We start from the raw sequence: 22,670 nt of genomic DNA, 5'->3' as shown, positions 1-22,670 counted from the left end.
TGCTCAAGCAGGTTACTAGCTGGTTACCTGCACCAGCAGGTAACCAGCTGGCGCGTAATCTCGGAGGTCACTCTTTCCCTGCGTCGTCGCCGAAGCGTTCTCTATCAGCTTTAGTAAGTGTCATGCCGCGTTACTTCGCTTCACCGCTCACAGACGGCGGCACCGTACCACCCAGCCTAGCTAGGCCAACAGAGAGCACCGTTCGAGAGAGAATATGCGAGTTATAAAATTTGGGGAGTGTCGCGCATATGTCTCGGTAGCTTAGTCGGTAGAGTGCCAGCTGCTTATCGTCGCTGATCGAGAGTTCGTAGGTTCTCATTCCCGGTGGCGGAACAGTTTATTATGGTTTTTTTTTTACTTTCTCATCGGTTAGAGTCCATCTTATCAACGTCTTATGCGGGACAGAAATACGTTGCGTCCATCTTTTCATTCATGTTCAAAAGAAAGAAAGAAAGAGATCTAGAAATTCTTGCAGAAAGAAATTTCTTGGTGAAGCCGGATTCCCCCACGAAGCTCGCACACGATCCGAAGATTAGCTTCGCACCCACTCAGCACCAGGCACGCCGGCAGAGGATATCATTTAGGACAGCTTCGATTTGAACTACAGATCAACAAAAAGAAATAAAGAGAGAAAGAAACAGAAAGAGCAAAATGGAAATATAGAAAAGGAAGAAACCCAGAAGAATATAGAAAGGCACATAACAAAATATACACAAAAAGCCGTAGAAAAACCGAGCAAGATAAAAAGAAAAATAAAGAGGAAGAAGGAAAGGGAAGAAATAGAAATAAATATAGAGACAACAACAGTAATAATCTGAAGTTTTCGAATAGGGGCCCCAATCGTTTTGCGGCCCCAAAGAAGTAGCGTCGAGGCCTCTGCGCATGCGCGAAACCCAAGGAGCGTTTGGGTTTCGCGTTGGGGACGCTATTTCTGAAATTTAGCGGGAAACCCAAAAGCTTCCCCTAAAGCTTTGCATAAAACAAACATGACGGCAGCCATTGAAGCGACGGCTTTTGCCCAAGACTAGAGTGTCCTAGAATTGGAGGAGCGTCCGAAGCACCACAGACCCTATTCGAAAACGCTTAGCTCCTGCTGGACCCAAAGCGAGTGCACGCAAAAGGCCTATTCGAAAACAGACTAATATTATCTGGGGTTTAACGTCCCAAAACGACGCTATGATTATGAGGGACGCCGTAGTAGAGGGCTCCGGAAATTTTGACCACCTTGGCTTCTTTAGCCCACACCTAAATCTGAGTACACGGGCCTCAAACATTGTCGCCTCCATAAAAAATGCGGCCGCCGCGAGAAATATAGAAAGAGGGAGAAAGAGAATGAAATAAGCACGAATAAACAGAGAGAATGAGAGGAGTGGAAATAAAGTGAGGAAGAAATAACGAAAAAAATTAAAGCCAACAAGAAAGGCTGCCCAGCTCAGCACTTCCTTCAGGATTCGCAGAACTAGTGTGAAACTCTTAATTTCTTTTCTGTATCTTGGTGACGGCAAGTGAACACGCGTCGCATAGGAACTCGACGGAGATCGAGACCCTTACGTGTCTCAGCTGGCGTATGATTCTTTCCCGGCAAGGAAATGTTCACTCCTCTCAGGTGCTTTGTTTGTCGACATGTGGTTTACTATCAAGGCTTTCTACGTGGAAGTGAACTCACCCTCGTTCAATTTCTGCTTATTTTTCACCACTACAGCACAATGCCGAGTAGTAAGCAGAAACGTGTAGTTGGTAACATAATATGTATCTGAAAATAACGGGATGAACAGCAAAAAAAAACTTTTAATGTTGGAAGAAAAAGAAAAGGGCAGGTATGATACACACTATAATGCAAATGTTTTGTGTGACCGGAAAGGAAATAAATTGTCCTTCTTGTAGACATGTTTTATCGTTAAAGGAAAGAAGTTGACTTTTCAAGGGCTCGTTTTTCTTTTTTAGAGACAATGTGATTGGAACTAACAGACAATGATGCCAAGGAAAGTATAGGAGGTGCTTTTTTTTAGTAATTGGGATATAAAGGTGAAGAAAGTAAAGTGGACGAAAAGATAACTTGCCGCCGGCAGGCACCGAACCTGCGGCCTCGGAATAACGCGACCCTATTGGAAAACCCAGTGGCACTGTCCCAGTGCCATACATGATTACTTGACCAGTGTGACGCTGGTACTGGGACGCTGGCGCACTGCACACTGGGCCACCCGTTACGGGCCGAAATCGGGCTTTTAATTTGTTTTTAAAACTGTGGTTATACCCCGATCGTAATTAGGGCTCATACACGGGCGCTGCGACGAAAAAAAGAACCCTAAATAAACAAACATGCAACAGAGCTGGAATCGCACCGACTACCTCGACGGACCATACGTTCTGAATCTGACACGGTACCGTTGCACCACCCCTGGAAAGCGTGAGACTATCTCTTTTTTCTTCATGTTATGACTATTACCGCTAGCCAGTATTTTCATTTTTCTCGATTAAAAACACAGCTTTGTCTCTTCGTGCTCGCGAGAACCTGAGAGAAGGTATGTAATTTGTTTTGTATGTGCTGCCTAGGATCAGAACGTCTATCTGGCACGTTTTGCCGCAAAAAACATTAGCGTAACCGTAGATGTGTTGCGGCAATCGCTCTGACTCGGTAAGCAGTTAGTCATACCTATGTAAAAAACAATGTGTATCTGAAATGCACACTGAACACTTTAGTTTTCTTCACCCGTTTGAAGATATTTTCTGTCCTTTTTGTTTACGTTCCGCGTACTAAACAGCCGCAGTAGTTCATCCTAGCGGAACCGACCGTTCGGCTTAGAGCTGTACTCTGTGTGCCACGATCGCTGTGAACAACGTGTATATTCAATTACGAAGGATCTAATAACCGTTCAAATGTAGTTTCTATCATACATGACTCAAGCGAGGCCATGTTTGCACCTTCCACCACATGAATCAGACGCTATAACTCCGAGATTGAGCGTTACAGTGGCTCACTGTTGCCGGTGTTGCGTGACGCCAACGTGTTACGTGACGCAAATAGGCACAAAAAAGAGGGTTCCACACTTGCCGCCATGGCTGCGATCGGCGCTGACTAACACTCCTAGGTTTAAATGCACAAATATACCCCACAAAATGGACGGGAGGATGACCGCCGCCGTAGCTCAGTGGTAGAGCATCGGACGTGTTATTGGAAGGTCGCAGGTTTGGTCCCTCGCGGCGGCGAGTTATCTTTTCGTGCACTTGACTTTCTTCACCTTTATATCCTAATTACTACAAATACCATCTTCTATACTTTCCTTGGCATTATTGTCTGTTAATTCCAACAAGTTTTATCTTTACAATTTCTTGTTTTAAAGGAACCCTCACCAGGTTTCACAATTTTGAGCTTACGAGCGCAACGCATGCACTGGGCGTTCTTGATTACGTCTGCCAAAATTTGCAACGCTGTGCGCCGCGTAAATGGGTCAAATTTCAAGCTGAACGCTGCTTGCCCTTCTCCTCGCGGCCGCGCGCCCGGAGAATGAGGGGATGGCGTACATCGTGGAATGGCCCTACGTAGATGAGAGTGCCGTGGCATCGCTCCTCTACGTAGACGACTGTGCTCTGACGTCGCCAACGCTAGCACGTGACAATGCAATAATTATTTGGCACGACGTGTGCATTGTGTAATTTGTTGCTTGAATGGATTAATAAAACTTGAGAGCAATAATAAGACACACAAACGGAATGTGTGCGTTTTGTTTTTAATTTTTACTGCGCATCGCAGCTACATTCCAGACTAGTCTACCTCCGTTTCGCGCGCGTTGGTGTTCTCGTGCTTTGCACATCGTGCAGCGCCACCCTTTACAACGAAACTATTTCTCTACCGCTTTCCAGCGCTCATTAGACTCATTAATCCTCCCGTGTCTAACTAGATGTCCATGCGGCACACCGCTAGTCTCGCGTCCGTACAAATGTCGCAGCTTTCGTGCTCAGTAATAGGTTGAAAGCCAAGTGATCGGCGAGGGCATATTCGGCATAACTTGCAGAGAAGAAGCCCAAAGAACGCCGCCACAACACTGCTCGCCTGTTGGGAGCTCGGGCTGGTTCGGGCACGTCATGCCCTCGTGACATTGCATGCGCATGACATATTCATGCTATACGTTACGTAATCCTCTCGCTCGCGTGCCGAAGAGGGCAGGGAAGGGATTTGGCTTGCGAAGGCTACACGGGGCGAGCGGCGAGGGCTTGAAGTTCGTCTCCTCGCATTATGGTTCCGCGCCGCTACAAATTATTGTTTTTCTCAGCTTCTAACGGACGAATTAGAAAAATTCTTGTGGTATAATGTTTTTTTGTTTGGCTCGCAACAACTTCCAATGTCTAACTAAAATTCGTCGTGTCACCTGGTTAGGGGCTTCTTAAGTAAAAAAATAATTTTGGAAGTTCCCCATTGACGGCAATTTTCTTATGTAACAATTAAACTTGCTCTACAAGAAGAAACGTTAATTTTTTATTGATCTGTGAAGCTGATTCTGAACTGCAGCACCACGTGGTGTAAATTACCTCTCAATGTGGAACAAATTGATGATTTCCTCAAATGTCTGTTTTTTTTTCTCTTAATGTTTGGAACATCAGTGGTCTGAAAATATTTTTAGCGCAATATACCTTCTGTGGGGTAAGTATTCGTTACTCAGATATGCATACATAGTGCAATATTATAAGAAAATAAATGCAAACATACAACATTTTCGGAAATTTTCTCTAGGCGAGTATGGAAGAAAAATTGCAGTACTATTATTAAGCTTTGAACACCTTACACAAACTCCTTTAATTGGTATCTAAGCCAATTTTGGTATTAAGACAAAACACGATAATCTCAGAATAATTTTTCTGAGAAACAACGCTCAGACGACCTTCTGCAAAATCACAAGGCTCCCACGTCACCAAGATGTTTTTCTCTTTGAAATATTCTAGCAATTACCTGTTTTCAATGCGAGAAATGCGGCACGATTTTTTAATGCATTTGAGATGGTCGCCAAAATGGCTGGGTCGTTTGGCGTGGAATCACCGAGAAGTGTCTTTGTTTACCAGAACACCAGTCACACGTCAATTACGTACAAAACGCGACTGACGTACGCCATCTTTTCGCAGAACGTATTAGCGTGGTTCAGTTGATGAAACAAATATCAATGAGGCCATGGAATGATCAAGCGACCAACCACCTCGCATTCTAGTACTCTTCCTGGCACACATCGCAAGCTGCGCAAGGCCAAAAAGAGTTGACGGCACTCCTGCTTTGGTGAAATGGCGCTTGGAGGACGCCTATAAATGTGACTGGTAAGGATTCCACACCTCTCTATGCACCCTCACTGGCGATGCTGTCGCACACTGTTGTGCGAACTAAACGGCATCTTTCTCGTTTCCTGGCATGTGCGTAAAGGTAAAGAGTGCTGTTTCGTAGTGAACCTGGCGGTCGCAGTGTTTTGGATACAGTCGTTTTGATCACCGACACACGTGAATGCGACAGTTAATTCAGGTGCAGTATACTGTAAGTCATAGGAAATAACTGTTTTGCCTTACAAAATGATTTTTCGGCCTCCTTGTCACTTTAATTATGTTCGTCGTCGAGCGTACACAGTACCTTATCGTGACGTGGTCGCCATCTTGTATATGCGCGTTTTCTCAACAAGTTATTGTAGTGTGGGAAGAAATGGCTCGAAGCAAGAAAACATTTATTTGCGGGGTAATAAGTTGAAGTCGCAGCCATGATGTCCGAGCTTCTCTGTCTTTTCTTCCTTTTCTGCGGACCGAAGCACACTGTCCCCTACAGAGCTATCGCACGTCCACTGCCCACTACATGGCTCCCCCTAGCGATGAAGGCATTGCCATCGAGCGGTTTCGTTGTCTGAGATGGCGTTGCCAGCGTCCACGTAAGCTGTCTTCAAACGGTCTATAGAGATCTTCTCGTCGCGTCCGTTAACAAGGACAGTGACGTACTTAGGGTCCCGCTTGAGGACTTTAAAAGGACCGTCGTAAGGTGTTTGTAATAAAGCACGAGTGGCATCGTGACGGATGAAGACATGGCTGGTATGGAGTAATGATGGGCTCATATAAACGGTCTGGGAATGACGACGCAACGGCGGTGGTAAAAAAGTAGCCATAGTCGTTCGCAGGCGGTCGGCGTAAGAGTGCAGCTCAGCTGATGTCGGTTTCGCGGCAAAGAATTCGCCGTGTACGCGAAGTGTCGTGCCGAAAACCAGCTCTGCGGATAAGCACTGTATGTCTTCTTTCACCACAGTGCCAATACCTAACACAACCAGAGGCAGGCGCTCTGTCCATGGGATTGTTGAGTCTTGCGCACGCAGTGATGCCTTCAGTTGACGGTGGAAGCGTTCCACCATGCCGTTCGAACTGGCGTGGTAAGCTGTAGTTCGTATGTGTGTTACGCCTAGAAGGGGGGAGAGCCAGAAAGAGCTTGAAGACGCTTGTCTATACGGATTTTATGCCTTTTCTTCAACTATATGCTTTGAGAGTGGTTTAAGTTTATTCAACTGAATCTTTTTTTATTACAATATCGCTCTCAGCAGTATCCCATGATGTATAATCTTTGTCAAAATATTTTCATTTGGGATTTGCAAGACGCTTGCTTTGTATGGTGTATCCGATGTTCACTTGCGGCAGTAAGGCTTCAACATGCCTTCATGTACCTCTCAGAAGACAATATGCTTCATTTTCGCCCAGTAAGAACTATGTAGGCTCTAGCAAAGGTGGTAAAAACATGTGGCCTCACGGTGACATAGTTTAGGGTTTTGAAGGCGGCTTCGCGGCTGGCAATTTAGTGTTGCGCGTTTTCAAGCTTGCCAATTGTCTTCTCACAGCCGGAGTGGTTCTCTTGTTACAGTAAAATGGCTGTTTCACGATATGAGATTAATCGCTCGCTAGTGGCATGAGCATCGTTCTAGTTCCTCTTCCGAGCGTATACGGTCGCGCACTTATTTCGTTTTAGGAATATTCACAAAAAGCTTTCTAAAACTAGAAATCAATGGTTATGGTTCAATGTAAGCGTTATATTCGATACATATGACATCAGAGCACAGCTTCAGGTAAGGACCAAGTAACTGTCAGGATAATTAGTGAAAATTGTTTGCTGAGTTCATTCAAAGATTGTGAGCAGCTGGCATCGCTGCAGCACCTCGCAGTGCAGATCTCAAGCCCGTTCATCTTTCTACGTGGCCCCTGAGTTGCGCTTCAGCAGTGAGCGAAAGACGCAGTTCACACATGGAATACGCCAGGGCACATCAACGCCCATGTTCGAGTGTCACTACCAGACACCTGATTCAAGAATTAGCGCAACCTCCAGAACTTCTTGTTCAGTGTCTCTGCAAAGTATTACGCAAAAAAAGCCAGGCGTAGCTTGCACTAGTGGCGCAAGACTAAATGCTCAGCGGAGCTTATGGGCTCCTAGCTGGTCCTGGTCAAACGAACTGGTGCTAAGTAATGCCAAGTTATGCCAAGATTACTTTTAAGGGCTCGTTTTTCTTCATTAGACACAATATTATTCAGAAATAACACACAATAATGCCAAGGAAACCATAGGAGATGTTATTAGTATTAATTAGAATCTAAATGTGAAGAAAGTAAAGTGCACGTAAAGACAACCTGCCGCCGGCAGGGATCAAACCTGCGACCTTCGAATAACGCGTCTGATGCTCTACCACTTAGCTGTGGTGGCGGTCATCCTCCCGTCCACATTATGGGGTGTGTATGTTCATTTAAACCTAGGAGTGTTAGTCAACGCCGATCGCAGCCATGGCGGCGATTCTACTCCTAATTCTACTTAATACAAATATTCCGATTAATACAAATATTATCCCCTATGCTTTCATTGGCATCATTGACTGTTACTTCTCATTAATATCAAGTTATACCAAGTGGTGCAAAAGTGATGCTAAGTTATAAGACGTAATGCCAAGCGACGCCAAGTTCCAGTCGAGTCTAGGACAGTCGCTTGTCACCAGATCGGCCGTACTACGTCGTGGAAAGCCGGAACAACGAGAGCAGACGGAGCAGACGCTACGACGTCGTACGTCGCAGTACTACGTCGTAGCGTCTGCTCTGTCTCGCTTGGCAGCACGCTGCAATATCGGCATTGCGAACATTTTTCGGTCTTTCCATGTGTGCGTCTGGCGCAGCGCCGCCGCGCGGCAGCTTTTCACGGAACGAAGGAGCACATATGCGGCTGGCCGTGACGTCACGGCGGGAGCCACAGATAGGTTACTTGCAGTGTCCAGGAAGGCGGGCTTGTGGCGGAGCTGTTCATGTGCTACCAAAGCAGGCTCACAGCTGGGCAACCTGTTCTTTGGCAACGTGCGGTGACGTCCTCAAGGCGCGGAGTTTTAGATGCGAAGCATCTCTTGCTCTAGAGTCTGTCCCGCGGCGTCGGACTGGGCGTCCGCACTCACATTACGCATGCGCAACTCTCCTCCTTCCCTTTCTCCAACAGCTGCGCGTTACTCTCTCTACTTCTCTCCCAGTACCTGCTTGCGCTTCTCCTGCGTTTTCCCTTCTGCTCTCGCGGCGCATGCGCTACTGTCCTCCTCTAGTCTCCTCTCTTTCAAGTGTGAATATAAAGCGGGTAGAGCGCTGCGCGCGTTGGCCAGTGCTTGCGTCGGTTGTCTCCTCTGAAGTGCGGGCTCGACATGCCGAAATTCTTTCCAGCGCAACGCCACGCTGAGGGCCAGAGCACGCGCGTCCCCTCCCTCTCTCTCTCTCCTCTCCCTCGCTGTCCCCCTCTCGCGCGCCTGTCGACCGCGTTCCCCACTCGCCCTGTGAGAATTAACGGCCAGGCTAGAGGGAACGCACTACGCGCGTAGTGTTCCTCTTCGCGTTCCACGAGGCGAGGTCGGTAGCATGCCCAACGAACGCCAACGGAACGCGACCGTGCAACTGTTCTTGCTTCGCATCGTCTCATGGTCCCCTTTAGCGGGAGATGGTGTAATTTTTTTCCCTTTGGACAGGTTACGGCCGGCTTAAACAGCTGCGCTATTATAAATAAATGAGTATTGCGCGATGACTGACTTTCGTCCATGAATGTTTTAACTCGTCTTCCCTTGGTCCATTCGATTGGCTTGTATGAAGCGCTGATGTTAATCCTAATAGAGGATAAACGGTAAGTTCAAATGACAGCATTACGAAGGTAGTGTGATCTAAAGGAACGCTGTTGTTTTGCTCAAAGCACCCAACAACTGCTGTGCAAGACAACGAAATTTCATCCATCTAGGTGGATTACATAAGGAGGAAGTCATCCGGCTCAAAAAGAATAATAAACATGATGTCATACATAAGATCCCGCAATAATTCTCGCTTTTTTTCGTATTGCGCACATGATGCAACTAAAAGCTATATAATGGTGTTATACAAAGTACAGGTAGCATAATCTGAGAGAAATTGTGTTACTTTTCACAAAATTGTAATTTTCAATGTCGACCTTATATGAGTGCGTGAATACAAATAATTGCTGGTGTTTAACGTCCCAAAACTACGATATGATTATGAGACACGCCCTGGTGGAGGGCTCCGAATATTTCTCGCCTGGGGTTCTTTAACGCGCACCTAAACCTAATTACGCGGGCCTCAAGCGTTTTCACCTCCATTAAAAAACGCCAGGCCTGCGCCGAAAGCACAGCATAGTCACAGCGAAAGCTGGAAGAGCGGGCTTTCTAGAGCCGGTTGTAAACTCTCGTGGGGCTACTAATACAAGTCAATGCTGGGAAGTATCGCGATACAATAGTATCGCGGTAGTATTCCAGGTATACTTTTGAGTATCTGTATTTCTGTATCGAGATACATTTGAATAAGTTAGTCATATCTCAGTAGCGAAATATTTTATGGTGTATCGATTGTAACGCAAGTGTATCGCGATACTATGCAGGACACTGGTATCTCGTTAGCTTTTTTTTGACGGAAATGAACTGAGGCGAGTTGCGAAGGGGTGGATGTATTAAGTTTTTTTTGTGCCAGGAAAAGCAAAGGCGCGCCGCTGGTCGGCAAAATAATAATAGCCGCGACAGTTTCCCCTCAAGCTCAGAATGGCCTATGTGGCAAAGCTCGCGACGCAGCAGACCGGAGAATCGTGGAGGCAGTGCTGTCGGTCTCGGCCGAAAAAGTTGATGTCTCTCGAGGCCAGTGCAGCATGCCTAATTTTTTTCGGGCGGCAAGCGGTTACTTCGTCACCCCCCGTGCTGATACCGTCTTGAAAACATAGGCTTTGAACGCTTCGCGCGTGTTCCCTTTTCAAAGCGGCTGCGCTTCTACAAGGAGTTCTCGTAGCGGCGGCAGAAGTGACTAGAAGATGGCTATCTTTGCCACGCCTTCAGCCACCCGTCGAAAGTGTCAGGGTGCCGTCCTAATTGATTTACAAGCGTGAAACGGTCTTTTTGTGACACCAGGCTCCGCCACCGCCGGAGCAGACTTCGTCTGTTGCGGCTTGCTGAAACGGGTGCTAGTAGGGTCGGTTGTGGTGACAGCTTTATTGAAGAGTGACACTTTCAGGCCAGGCGACGAGTGCTTGCTGAAGTCTCTGATCGGGCGCTCTGAGTAGCTGTCGCTGTTCCCACGTATGTTTTGGGAGAGTTGGCAAAAGCGACCAACGAGGGCTTAAACCCCCTCACCCCCAAATAACGTGATTTTAGGAGGCAAATGTTTGAATTGCGCAGTTTTGACATAGTTGGCTCCATTGCTCCTAGGTAAATATGGCCGGCGTATAGACCTTTGCATCGGGTGAGGAGGAATGGTTTGGCAACCAGCGCTTGCTTCATTCTGGCTCGTTCGTGACGGCGCGGAGTGAGTGGATTGGTGCTTGGATTAGTATCGTTGTCGAATAATATTTTTGTGTTTTAGGCGGACCTGCGGATTTTCTTCTCTTTCTTCGCGATGTCACCAAGCGCAAGGTGAACGGAAAACAGCTGTACCGCTTCAGCTTGTTCTAACTACTACAGAAAAAAGGAAAAGCTGCTCTCTGAATAAGTATCCGACGTGGATCAACGAACGCGGAGGGTTTGCGGTTGCGGTCTCTTCAAGGGACATCGTCTGTGTTATGTTACAGGTTCTAAATCGGCAAGTGCCGCAATAAATCCTATATTCCCAGTGTCCCACACAGTGAAACGAGAATCGGATATGGCCAGATAGGCGAAGAAGCATACGCGGCATAAGCACGTACGGCCCTGTCCGGTAAAGAGCCACTCGAGTAACACCACATCTAAGCACCACTCAAGTAGCCACCTGTGTTATTTTCGCTTTGTTTTATTATTGCATTTTAATACGATATGGCACGGCAAACAATTAGCCGAGCAACGAGGATAATTGTTTGTCCTACCAGGTGACCAACTACGGTGATCGCTGCTGTTTCTGTGGCGGTATTAGCACGGACGAAAAATTCGTCTCTTCGCAGCAGGGTAACCGGCATCATGCATTTAATTTGTGCTCTGCATAGGCCTCGCAAATTCCGAACGATCAGTGAACGCTACATGAATGGACGTAACTACATCCTTCTCGTAAGGTTACCATTTCGGCAAGAAAGTGTTGTGTATCGTGCAGAATTTTTTTAAAGATGGGTTTCGGTGAAGCCATATTGGGCTGTTAACCTTGCCGTTTTTTATCTTTGACAACTAAAGGAACAGCGCTAGGGTGGGCGTATACGCATGAAATTAGTTTGGTTTGTGCACTCAGTGTTTCCTGACATTATCAGCTACAGCCACGATATACAAAAAAAGGGAAAAGAATAATTTAACAGCCCAAGTTGACGGCGCCCACATGTCTTCCCTAAAATAGTCTATATGACGCGCGATGTAAACGGCGCACAGTAAAAATAGACAGAGAAGAAGAAAAAAACGATTCTGTCGCTTCGTGTGTAGAACATTTACCTCAGGACGACAATGTTTTACGTGAAGAAGCCGCGCAGAATGAACCCAGTTAATTATTTTCTCAGCGCAAAACAAAAAAAACCGTTGTTATGCTTGTGTAGTGTTTCTATAACTAGCAATAACAGCAAGAATTTCGTAAAAAGAGTACATCTCGTTGACGAAGTTAATAAAAAAAAATAAACAAGAATAACCTCCGACGCCGATCATATGCTCAAGACCAGGCGCGCTTGGTGCTTCACCTTATCGCCACCGAAATCTACTAAAATGTCGCGAAGCTAAGAAAAATAGAAAAGATGTGCGCCGGCATGTCAAAATCAGCATCAATTTATGTACCAGTACCTGCCTGTAAACAGCTCTAATTTTATTCGCACCAGTGGACAACGAAAGAGTAATAAGCGGTCAATTAAAAGTTGAGAAACAAGATAACTGACAGTTTGTAAGCAACAAACAGATGCCGTTCGCGCCACGAAATCGAGACTGGCGCTCACGTACGACCGCATGTACGAGTGGTAGTCGGTACGACAGCATAAAAAACCGAGAATGAAAAAAAAAAACTAAAAGAACAGTGCATGAACAAAGGGAACCATGTGTGAATGCGAAGTAGCGGAGAGATGGTTCGCTTGAGCGGGAGCTCGTGTAAATTTTTTTAGGAGCTGGCTCGCCAGGTTGTTAAGCTGGGGCGAAGTCTCTTGCCGTAAGTTGCATCCATCCATTCAAAGTTTCGTGGAACGCGAAGAGCAGCGCTACGCGTGTCGTCTCTTCCCTCTAGCCTGGCCGTTAATCTCACAGGGCGAGCGGAGAACGCGGTCGACAGGCGCGCGAGAAGGTGAGTGAGACGGGAAGGGGGAGTGGGGAGGCACTGCAGATTGGGCATGTTTGTGCCTTACAATATCGTACTGGTATAGCGCAGCTCAGTTTGAGCATGAAGGAAAGAGGCAACAGCGGAGATAGAAACACAGACAACAGGATGAGTGCTAAGGGGGAGTGGAGAGTGGAAGAGGGAATAGAGAGGGGTGAGGGTGTTTGTGGAGAGGGTCCTCGCATGCGCAGTAAGGGTGGTCCGGACACACAACACCAGATTGAACTTCGTCATATTCTTCACATCTAAAAATTCATTGTATCCCCGAGGCACTCCAGCACTCGCTTGTCGAGCTAGAACGAGTCGATTTGCGTGTTTAGAGAGTGCCGAAAACCAATAGAGAGTGCCGAAAATATATGATGACGACCACTTGCGACTGGTTCGCACCGTCGCATATTACCACCACTGACCCGCAATGGATGAAACCTTTTCAGGACGTCTCACGGACTCATTTTCTAATTAAACTGCATCACTTGATACGAGATTCCGCACGCCAGAGCGATAAATAAAGGAGTGCATCTGTAACCGTACGGATAACTTCCATAAAAGCGCGGAGCTGCGCACATTTCAGTCGGTTTCCAGGTCGGACACGGCGCCACCCGCTGGGCATTATGGAAGCGCCACCGAAAAAAAGGTCTGTATGGGCAGGGGAATCCTCAGCCTTGTGGTTCGGTGCCTCAGCCACCTGGACCGGTGCCGACCGAGCCAGACGACAGAGGATTCCGAAGATGGCGACCGACTTCGGCTTCTGAATGGTCAGAACAGACCCACATGAGGGCGGAAGTGTGTCGCTACCTAGGTGACCCGACAAGAGATATCGTCATGCTGCAGGAGTATGCGGCTATGAAGGCGGTATGTATTCACTATAACACGAATTTGAGCTCGTCTGCACCTGTAGATAGACTTTTTTTTCTTTCGCGAGTCTTGCGTTGAGGCTGAACCGACGCTGTCTAGAAGAGACCCTATTTAAGAAACAGCTGTGGCCTAAGTGCAACTACCACTGAATTCGTCCAGTGAAAGATATATTATGTGCTAAATAACTGTATAAATTTTTTGCCAATTCATAGGTGTTCGTCACTCACTCATGTTATTTTCTTGAAGTATGCTATTTCTATCATCGATCATTTCCCTGTAACCATGAATGTTGATTTTGGGTGTACAATGCCTGTACCTCTTGCTGCAATATAGTGTACATTTTGTTTCATTTAATACCTGTGAATATGTAACCGTTACCAGTTATGTACTCTGTGACCCCCCACCCTCCAATATCTGTATTGTCTTAATGGCGCTGAGGGTGTTGTGATAAATAAATAAAAATTACTCAAAGCTTCATTGCGCTGCAACTTTATTCAAAACATTATGCTGCACTTTGTAAACGTCTTTGTGAAGTGTGATTACCCCAGAAATAAATAAAAAAGTGCTCTAGTATCTGTGTTGCTGTATCTGCATTCCGGGATACTTGTTTCGGCTTTGTTAAAACTATCTCCGAAATATCGCGTTTCGTTAAAGGCAAATGTATCTCAGTATCAGTATCTTAGGCAGCCAACCCGTGTATTTAAATATCTGTATTCCGGAATTCTTTTCGATTATCTGTGCCCAGCCCTCATACAAGTACACTGCAAGGTACCCACTACGTTATAAATCATAATTTTTGTGAAGTTGGGAAGCACCTACTACGCTATTATTTGTGATTCTGCGGAGAAGCGAGGTACCGGCTACACATCTATAAGGCACTATGTGCGCTTTATTGATGCGACGGCTGACGCCGATGAAGAATTATGTCTGAGCCCTTTGTAATGGGTTGGAAGCTTTAAACTACCCACTAGTTACGTAATTCGAACTACGAGACGCCGGTCACTATTTCACTCGCCCACCACGCTATATACCATACGTTGACGTGAGAATGAGAGAGAGAGAGAGAGGAAAATAACATTACTGAAGCCCTGAGGAAGTGGATCATGGGGGCCTTAAGGGATTCCTTGGCAACCAATACAAGTGCACTTGCTAGGAACCCACTACGCCATAAATCATCAAATTTTTTTATGTAAGGAAGCAGCCACTATACTTAATTTTTCGGTATTCGGCGGAGGTCAATATATGCAATTTGCTGCGGCTGATGACGATCAATTATGGCAAAGCCCTTTATAATGGGTTGGAAGCATTCAACAACCCACTCATTGAGCAATTCGCATTGTGTGACTCCGGGTTGCAGAATTCCCGTTGTGTGACGCCTGGTTGTTTTTTTTTCTCTTCTACCACGCTGCCTTACACATGTAAATTTGGTTTCTTCTCGGCATGAAGCATGTATAGGTATTTTGCAAACGCTTTTCAAGTTGACACTGTCCAGTTTTTGAAAGGCAGATTCACGTTAGAGTACTTGTACAACGTGGACAGAAAGACGCTAACCGCCGCACTTGTCCACACCCTTTTCCCTGAACCTGTTTACCGACATCAACATTTATCTAATTCTGGTCATGATGTATTCTGCCGTGTAAGTAAAATGCGTATATCACCAGCTGTGAAAACGTTTTTCTTTAAGCTGCACACATCCACTTTACCCGTAGAGACGTGGCTTCATGAAAAAGGGATATACGTGCCCTGATCTCTAAATTGCAGGTTATGCAGCGAGCCTGAAACAATCGAGCATTGTTTTTTTCATTGCCGTGATGCATTTCATTTCTGGGACATTCTTAAGAGAACCCTCAGAAAAGAATTTCCAATTACATCGCATGGTGTTAGGCTCCTCCCGTTCAAAAAGAGCATCAACAATAATGCACCATATGATTTACTCATGCTGTTGGGCCTATATTCGCTATGAAGAAGCCGCTTGATTGACACACATGCTGAGCCATCTCGCTCGACAAGGTCTGTCTTTAGAGAAGAAGCAGCTAACGTGCGTAATGTTGCTGAGATTTTTCACCCTGTTCCAGAGTGGCCTGGACTTCTGGACGCTTGTGTCTGTTTACCGGACTTTTGAAGATTCTTTGGACTGTGTGAAATTATGTGTGTTTTGTGCATATGTGCATTTCAGTGTAATTTTCAAGCGATGAATTATGTTCTAATAGATTGCGAGATTTGATTGCAATATTCCCATGCATTAAACGAAAAAAAAAGAAAGAGCACCTCTGGTGGCTCTGGGGTAGAATAATGGGATCCCACGAAGAGGTCCTATGTTCCAACCCCGTTCCATGCTGGCATTTTTTTTTCTTATTCCGTTTTTTTCCTATTTCGCGCGATAGCGGTTACGGACACCGGCAGCGGCGGACAACTACCGCGCCAGAAATTGGGGAACGCTTAAGCTTTGCCTTCCAGAGTTGAACTCTAGCGATATCCTGCCCCTAGTGCTTACTTCGACCACTACGTGTGTGTAACGGAATGCGCGCACTGAGGTGTGTGCCTTATGTAATGGGTAGCACGCTTTAAACAAGGAGCAAATATGCGCGAGAAGCGTTTTCGAAGTTGCGATGCACCCACTACGTGATCTTAAGGGAATACACCCACTACGATGCACCCACTACGTGATCTTAAAGGATTCAGTTTCATCGCAAGGGCGACGCAATGTATGCGATAGCAACAAATTCTAATGTTATACGATGTAAGGCTTGCAGGTAAGCCTTTTGGATCTGACCTCGCGTAACCCTACAAAACGCAGGTGTAAGAGAATATGGCCGCTCCAGGGAGAGATGCGCTTTTCTCACAATCTCTTCGCGTTGATACAATGTGTTGGGTGAGAGCGGTGCTCGTAGAAGGGTGTGCGAGCCGCACGCTGATGCCTGCCAAGATAGCGCGTGCGCCAGCGATCGCGAACGCGCCCTTAGAATCAAAGTTCACTTGCTGTGCGAGGGACACAGTGCCCTCAACCCCCCCCCCCCCCCCCACGTCTGTTCATGCTCGTTCAAGACGGGCGGGACGTTTCCTCTCTCTGAGCAGCATTCGACGGCAGATCTTACACATGGATGGATGTTATCGCATGCGCCCTCCGAGCGACGGAGATAGGCCGCCTCGGTCGATGTCTGCTTCAGCCGCGTTCGTCGCCCCCCCCCCCCCTTCCGCTCGCGCTCTTTCACCCGCGTGTATATAACCCGATGTACGGCGGGATGCTATCAATTCGGACTGTATACGGGACGTTACGGCGACGCCGACGGCGAAACTCCGCGGAGAGTGTTCATATAATTCCTATCGCAGCAAAGTTTCTAACTGGACAATAGCGAACAAATCCGGGGCGTATAGCTGTCTCATAAGAGGCGGCGTGCGACTCGGGACGGTATATGAAAAGTCGAGACAGTCCCGGAGTCTCGGAAAATGCGGGACTGTTGGTAACCCTAGTTGTACCCATTGTTATGGTGCCCTCTTAGACGGTAATTTAGGTACCTACCTGTCTGAGCTACGTATTTCCTTCCACAAGTGAGATAAATCACGTATACCACGCCAGTGGGGAAGGGCGCAAACTGCTTTCTGTGTTTCACGGAACAACGGTTGCGGATGTCACTTCAAGCAACCTTGCAAAGCTTCGACAACATTCCCGGGGCGGAAAACAGCCCGTGATACCAGCACTTCACCACACCATCTTCATTTTTTGGACACATCGTGTACTTACGGAAGTAATCCAAGTTTTATTCCATTTCAACTGGCGCACCTGGTATTTAGCCGCTTGTTATCTGCCTCGTATATGAAAACTCTGCTATCAGCTGTTGCGGAAAAGTTGCGGAAAGATCAAGCGGGGTGAGACTAACCGTGTATGACGTGCTCTAGTTGAAAAGAAATAAAAACTTGCAGTGCGTTCGCCATTTCATGATGCATGATGTATGCCACAAAATGAAGAAGGTATGGCAACGTGATGGTATTACGGGGCTGTTTTCCGCCCAGGAAAGTTGTCGAAGCTTTGCAAGATTGCTTCCACTGACATCCGGAACTGTTGCTCTGTAAAACACAGAAAGCATGTTGTACCCTGCACCACTGGCGTGGTATACGTGATTCCTCTCTCGTGTGAGAGGAAATATGCAGCACAGGCCGGTAGGTCCTTAAATGACCGTCTAAAACGGCATCGTAATAATGGGTGCAATACGGTCAAGGACACGTGTGCATACATTGCCCTCATTGTGGTTCCATGCCCTTGTTTGTCGTTTGACAAAACCGAGGTGCTGGCTAAGCATATTTCGCGATTGACACGTGAAATCATTGAGGCAGACTTCATCAGGGAATTCTATAGCATGTGCGCCAGCACTCCTTCGATAGTATTTTCATCTCGTGAAATATCATGCCTTAACAAGCATTGAATGACGTACCACTTAGCGCAGTGTTCGCATGTAATATGTACAATATTCAGTACAAATGATCCTGTCATTCTTGCTGTTTGTGGCGCATGTTAGAGTTGTATGTATACACAGTACCCAAGCTATATCTAACCAGAGATACCACCAGAATTTAAACCAGAGTTTAAAATATGCCTAGGCGCTGTATGACGACGCGACCAAACATATGTGGGGAACTATTGAATGGGGGATGTCAGATATTTTGTTGTTTGATGCTTAATTGCCTAATCGGGCACATTTTTTAAAGCACCTTTTGAGGCTGGGGGGCTCACCTAAAAATTCCAATGGCTAAGTAGTGGATGGGTTTCTAAAACGTCCGATTACACAGTTTACATATTGATATCCATTAGGTATTAGTACGTTTCTGCCTACTACAGATGCCCGGGAAGTGCAATAAAATTCCACGTGATATACCCACTTGCGCGCCTGTGCGTGCGGTGATTCTAGTGCTCCCCTGGTACCGCGTACAAACGATATGCTTCCATAGTTGCCGTTCATGACAGCTATAAGCAGGTGCAGCGGTTATCGCTTGTGTTGCTGCTCGCAAAGCATGCGTCATCGCACAGACACCACCATTGTCACTGTCCTGTCGAGGCAGCAGTCCTGGCCAAATGCTATCTTCGTTTGAACCCGGAACGTTAGGGAGCACTGCCATCACGGCGCTCATAGGTTGGCAAGCTAACATGTCACGTGTATTTTTTTGTATTTTGCGGGCATCTGTAGTAAGCAGCAAAACACTGCAACTAAATATATAGAACGATAAAACTTTCTATGGGGAGGTTTCGCAAACCAATACACAATTTTCTCATTGGATTTTTTGCGCAGCTCCGTTGCTTCAGTAGTTCAATAAAATGCCTAATTATGCAATTAAGAAGGAAGCAAGAAATGGTGCTGCTTTCTCCATGCAATAGACAGAAACATGTATTTGGTCGCGTCCGGATAGAGTTCGTCAGTACATTTTTAAACTCTTGTTAAAATTATCTCGGGCAAGTTGTACGGTTAATCCTTTCCCTCCTGCCAATAAGATGTTGCGAGTCAGCGTTGTATGTGTGTCGCCCGCGTTTGTCCTTGTCTTCTATAGCACTATGGTCCTGTGAATGTTTCACCAACACACCCAAGCTTCTACACTAACAAAATTATGAACATGTCATGATAATAATTTCAAAAATCACAGCAGACCGAGACGGTTGTTCCTTCGAAAAGCTATATAGATATTTCTGCATGGTAAACCCTAGATCTTTTCCCGTCCATTCATCAGCTCGAATGACGTATATGATAAATTGCTAAAAAGTGCACATTCATGATGCCATATCACAACTGACTTGTTATAACACGTGAATGAAATATGGTGGCACGAACAACATTCACGCTATTAAATAACGCATGGCTTTATAAATACATGCTTTACAAAAATAAGTGAAATCTAAAGTAAATATGCTTTCCATAGCTGCAGGAGAGGCACACGGGTGTTCCTTCACAGTAAACGTCCGCGTGCTTCTCCAGTCCGACCATGTCTACATAAGTAGTGACCTACATGAATTTACATAGCATACGTGACATGCTATGTCATGCATGCCATTCCCTAAAATATTAATAATATTATTTATATTGTTTGTTTACAAATACAAATGTTTCTATAGACGAAACATAGTAGGAGTTTGGTACATTAGTTAGTAAATTAAACAGCCTTCATACAATGCATATTATAAGTATCACACTATGTTGTTCAGCAATTCTTCCACAACCTCTTCATGCGGTTTTTCCCACAAGGAACCACCTAAGCTGTTTCAAATGACTACAACGGTGGAAACTGAATGCCTAAAACAATTCACAAATAGTTCAAAAGAGTAATGTTATATGCCATTACATCATGTCGTGTCATAACTTGTCCGGAGGTGTATGTATCAAGAAACATTATTGGCATGCGAATACAAAAGAAGACGAATTGTTTAAGGAGAATGTTTCGTTGTTAGCCACGAACGTTAAACCAACAGACGATGAAGCAAGGGTAAGTATAGCCGATAATATTTGTTGCTTTTAACTATAGTCTGATCGTTATGACCTAAACTGGAAATAATGAAAGCGCACAAAAACCGATTCACACGGTTCGTGGGGTAGCAACCTACAACACTGTAATTACGCGTTCGACGTTCTACCAATTGAGCTACACTGGAGGGAGCTGCTTCGTCCGATTTGTTGTATTTTTATGTGCGTTTATTCAACGCCCCTTATAGGAGGCGTTGGCTTAATCCTTGTGAGTGTTCACGAGCGCCACTCGTAGCGAACGCGGCGGGTGTGAAGCACTCGTTTTGCCAGCTGGCGTCACGTGACAGATGGTCTTTGTAAGAGGTGGCAGCTAACCAATAAACTCATTTGATAATATTACAGCTACAATCCTTGGATCTGGTTTCCGTTCCCACTACGAAAGAGGGCTTCGAGAATCGCATTTAATCTATAGGTTTAAAGCTGTCAAATGTGGTATGAATGAAAGCGCTGGCAAGCTCATTTTTACACATTTAGTTTCCTAAACACTCTTGACTACCCCCGCTATTATTGCCGCTATGCTTTCACGCAGATAGATTAGTTCCCTGTTTGAGCTTTGTCTTCGGATCATGACAAGATGTTACACCCGCGTTTATGTTTATCGATAACTTGCTCGCAGTTGTACCTATGACGTGCTATTGATCTTTGTGCCGGTGACACACACGTTATGTGGCTACACGATTTTTTACTCATTGTTAACCATTTTTTACTCTTTTATCCGTTTAGCCTTGCGCAAATGCGCACGCATGTATTCCAGTTTTTTCTTGTCCTATTACGCGCACTGTTTCCCCATGTGCTTTTACCAACCGCTGGTCAGCCACTAACAGCGCTATGATACGTTACTGCGCATTTTATATTGCGTTACCGTCGCATGTGCGCATCACTTCGACGAAGTACAGAACAATTTTTCCTACGTGCTTGATTTTTTTTAACTTTTACTTCCGGGTCTTTTGTTAGCACTTCATTGCTAAATAAATATATATATATATATATATATATATATATATATATATATATATATATATATATATATATATATATATATATATATATATATATATATATATATATACACGACAGGGCAGGGCAAAGATACTTTGAAATTTTATCGCGATACGCTACAAGATACTCAGGAAAGAAGTATTGGAGATACAGATACAAGATACTGCAGCAATAATTGTATTCGATACGATACTTGCCAATGGTATCTTAAGACACTTCGATACATTCTCAAATTTATTATTATAGATCCATATAATGTAGCAGCAACCGCCTATACACGAAAATGTCTGCTTGGAAATTTCTTAACTGTGACCTATTTTGTTTGACTTCAATGAAATGTCTCTAAGTATCTCAAAAGTTTTGCCCTTCTTGCTCAAAGTACATTAGCTTCCTTCCAAAATAACTTATTGGGGCTTCTTTAAGCTTCTTCACAGGACAACTATTTATACAATTCGCAGACAGTGGGTCTTGCTTGTCATTTATTCAATTGACGGGAGTCGCCGCTTAGCTTGTCGACCAGCTAGCGGGTTGCCATTTAATCACAATAACGTCAATAAGAAGCATTCGCACTACGGCGCAAATACCGGTGCGGACTTTTACTTTTAGATGCGAAGTATCTTATAGCGGAGTTCAATCCGGTGGTGGTGGTGGTGGTGGTGTTGTGCGGCGTGACCGCCCTTACTGCGCATGCGCATCCCCTCTCTCCTCCCCTCTCCACATCCCATCTCCCCTCCCCCTCTCCACTTTCTCTCTGCCATCCCCCTCTCTCCTTCCCCCCTCCCCCTCTCCCATTTCCCCCTCTCCCACTTCCCCTCTCCCCTCCCCTCTCCCTTCCCCCTCTCCACTTCCCCTCTCCCCTCCCCCTTTCCACTGTTCCTCTGAAACGCGCGGGCTAGACATGCCGAAATTCTCTCCTGCGCATCGCCGCGATGAGCACCAGCGCATGCGCGTCCCCTCCCCCTCTCTCTCCTCTCCTACGCTGCCCCCCTCTCGCACGCCTGCCGACTGCGTTCCCCGCTCGCCCTGTGAGAATTAACGGCCACGCTAAGGGAAGACAAGACACACGTAGCGTTCCTCTTCGCGTTCCACGACACGAGGTCGGTAGCATGCCCAAAGAACGCCAACGGAACGCGATCGTGCAAGTGCTCCGGCTTCGCATCTCCTTATGGTCCCCTTTAGCGGGAAATGGTGTAAATTTTCTTTGTAAAAGACAGTCTGCGCAATGCCGTATATGCGGACAGGTGTACAGCAACAAGAACGCTGGTAGCGGCTTTTTTTTTGGGGGGGGGGGGGGACGCATGGTGTATACGGCGCTTGAGACCGTTCGCTGGCGGCCCATCCAGCACACATGACCGCCTCCATCCCATTTGTTTTTATTTTCTAAATAAGTATCTTCGTGAGCTATACAGACATGACTGGTCTCAAACATTTCTTTCGTGAGGAACATGTGGTCACCATGTGCTGAAACATAACCTTGGAACAAAAACTCTATGTTTCATTCCGCGTAGATTTCACTCGTTGTGTATACATCGCTATCGATGTTTCTCAAATCCTGACTCCAAATCACCT

The 22,670-nt window shown here is 45.9% G+C and overlaps 1 protein-coding gene across 16 annotated transcripts in view; it reads right to left on the bottom strand.

The window, feature by feature from the left end:
* Positions 1-22,670, bottom strand: part of LOC119402282 (uncharacterized) — a 330,925-nt gene that overhangs the window by 40,875 nt on the left and 267,380 nt on the right. For 13 of the 16 annotated variants that reach the window (XM_049418569.1, XM_049418570.1, XM_049418568.1 and 10 more), the window contains one exon: positions 1,667-1,753. The exons of the other annotated variants lie outside the window; for them this stretch is intronic. In XM_049418569.1, the coding sequence (XP_049274526.1) occupies positions 1,667-1,753 (87 nt within the window). The remainder of the gene's footprint in view (positions 1-1,666; positions 1,754-22,670) is intronic. 16 annotated transcript variants of the gene reach the window in all.

Source organism: Rhipicephalus sanguineus, chromosome 8, assembly GCF_013339695.2.
Source record: "Rhipicephalus sanguineus isolate Rsan-2018 chromosome 8, BIME_Rsan_1.4, whole genome shotgun sequence".
NCBI classification, from domain to species: domain Eukaryota; kingdom Metazoa; phylum Arthropoda; class Arachnida; order Ixodida; family Ixodidae; genus Rhipicephalus; species Rhipicephalus sanguineus.
The sequence above is the reverse complement of the archived record's forward strand: the minus strand, read 5'-3'. Positions and strand labels throughout refer to the sequence as shown.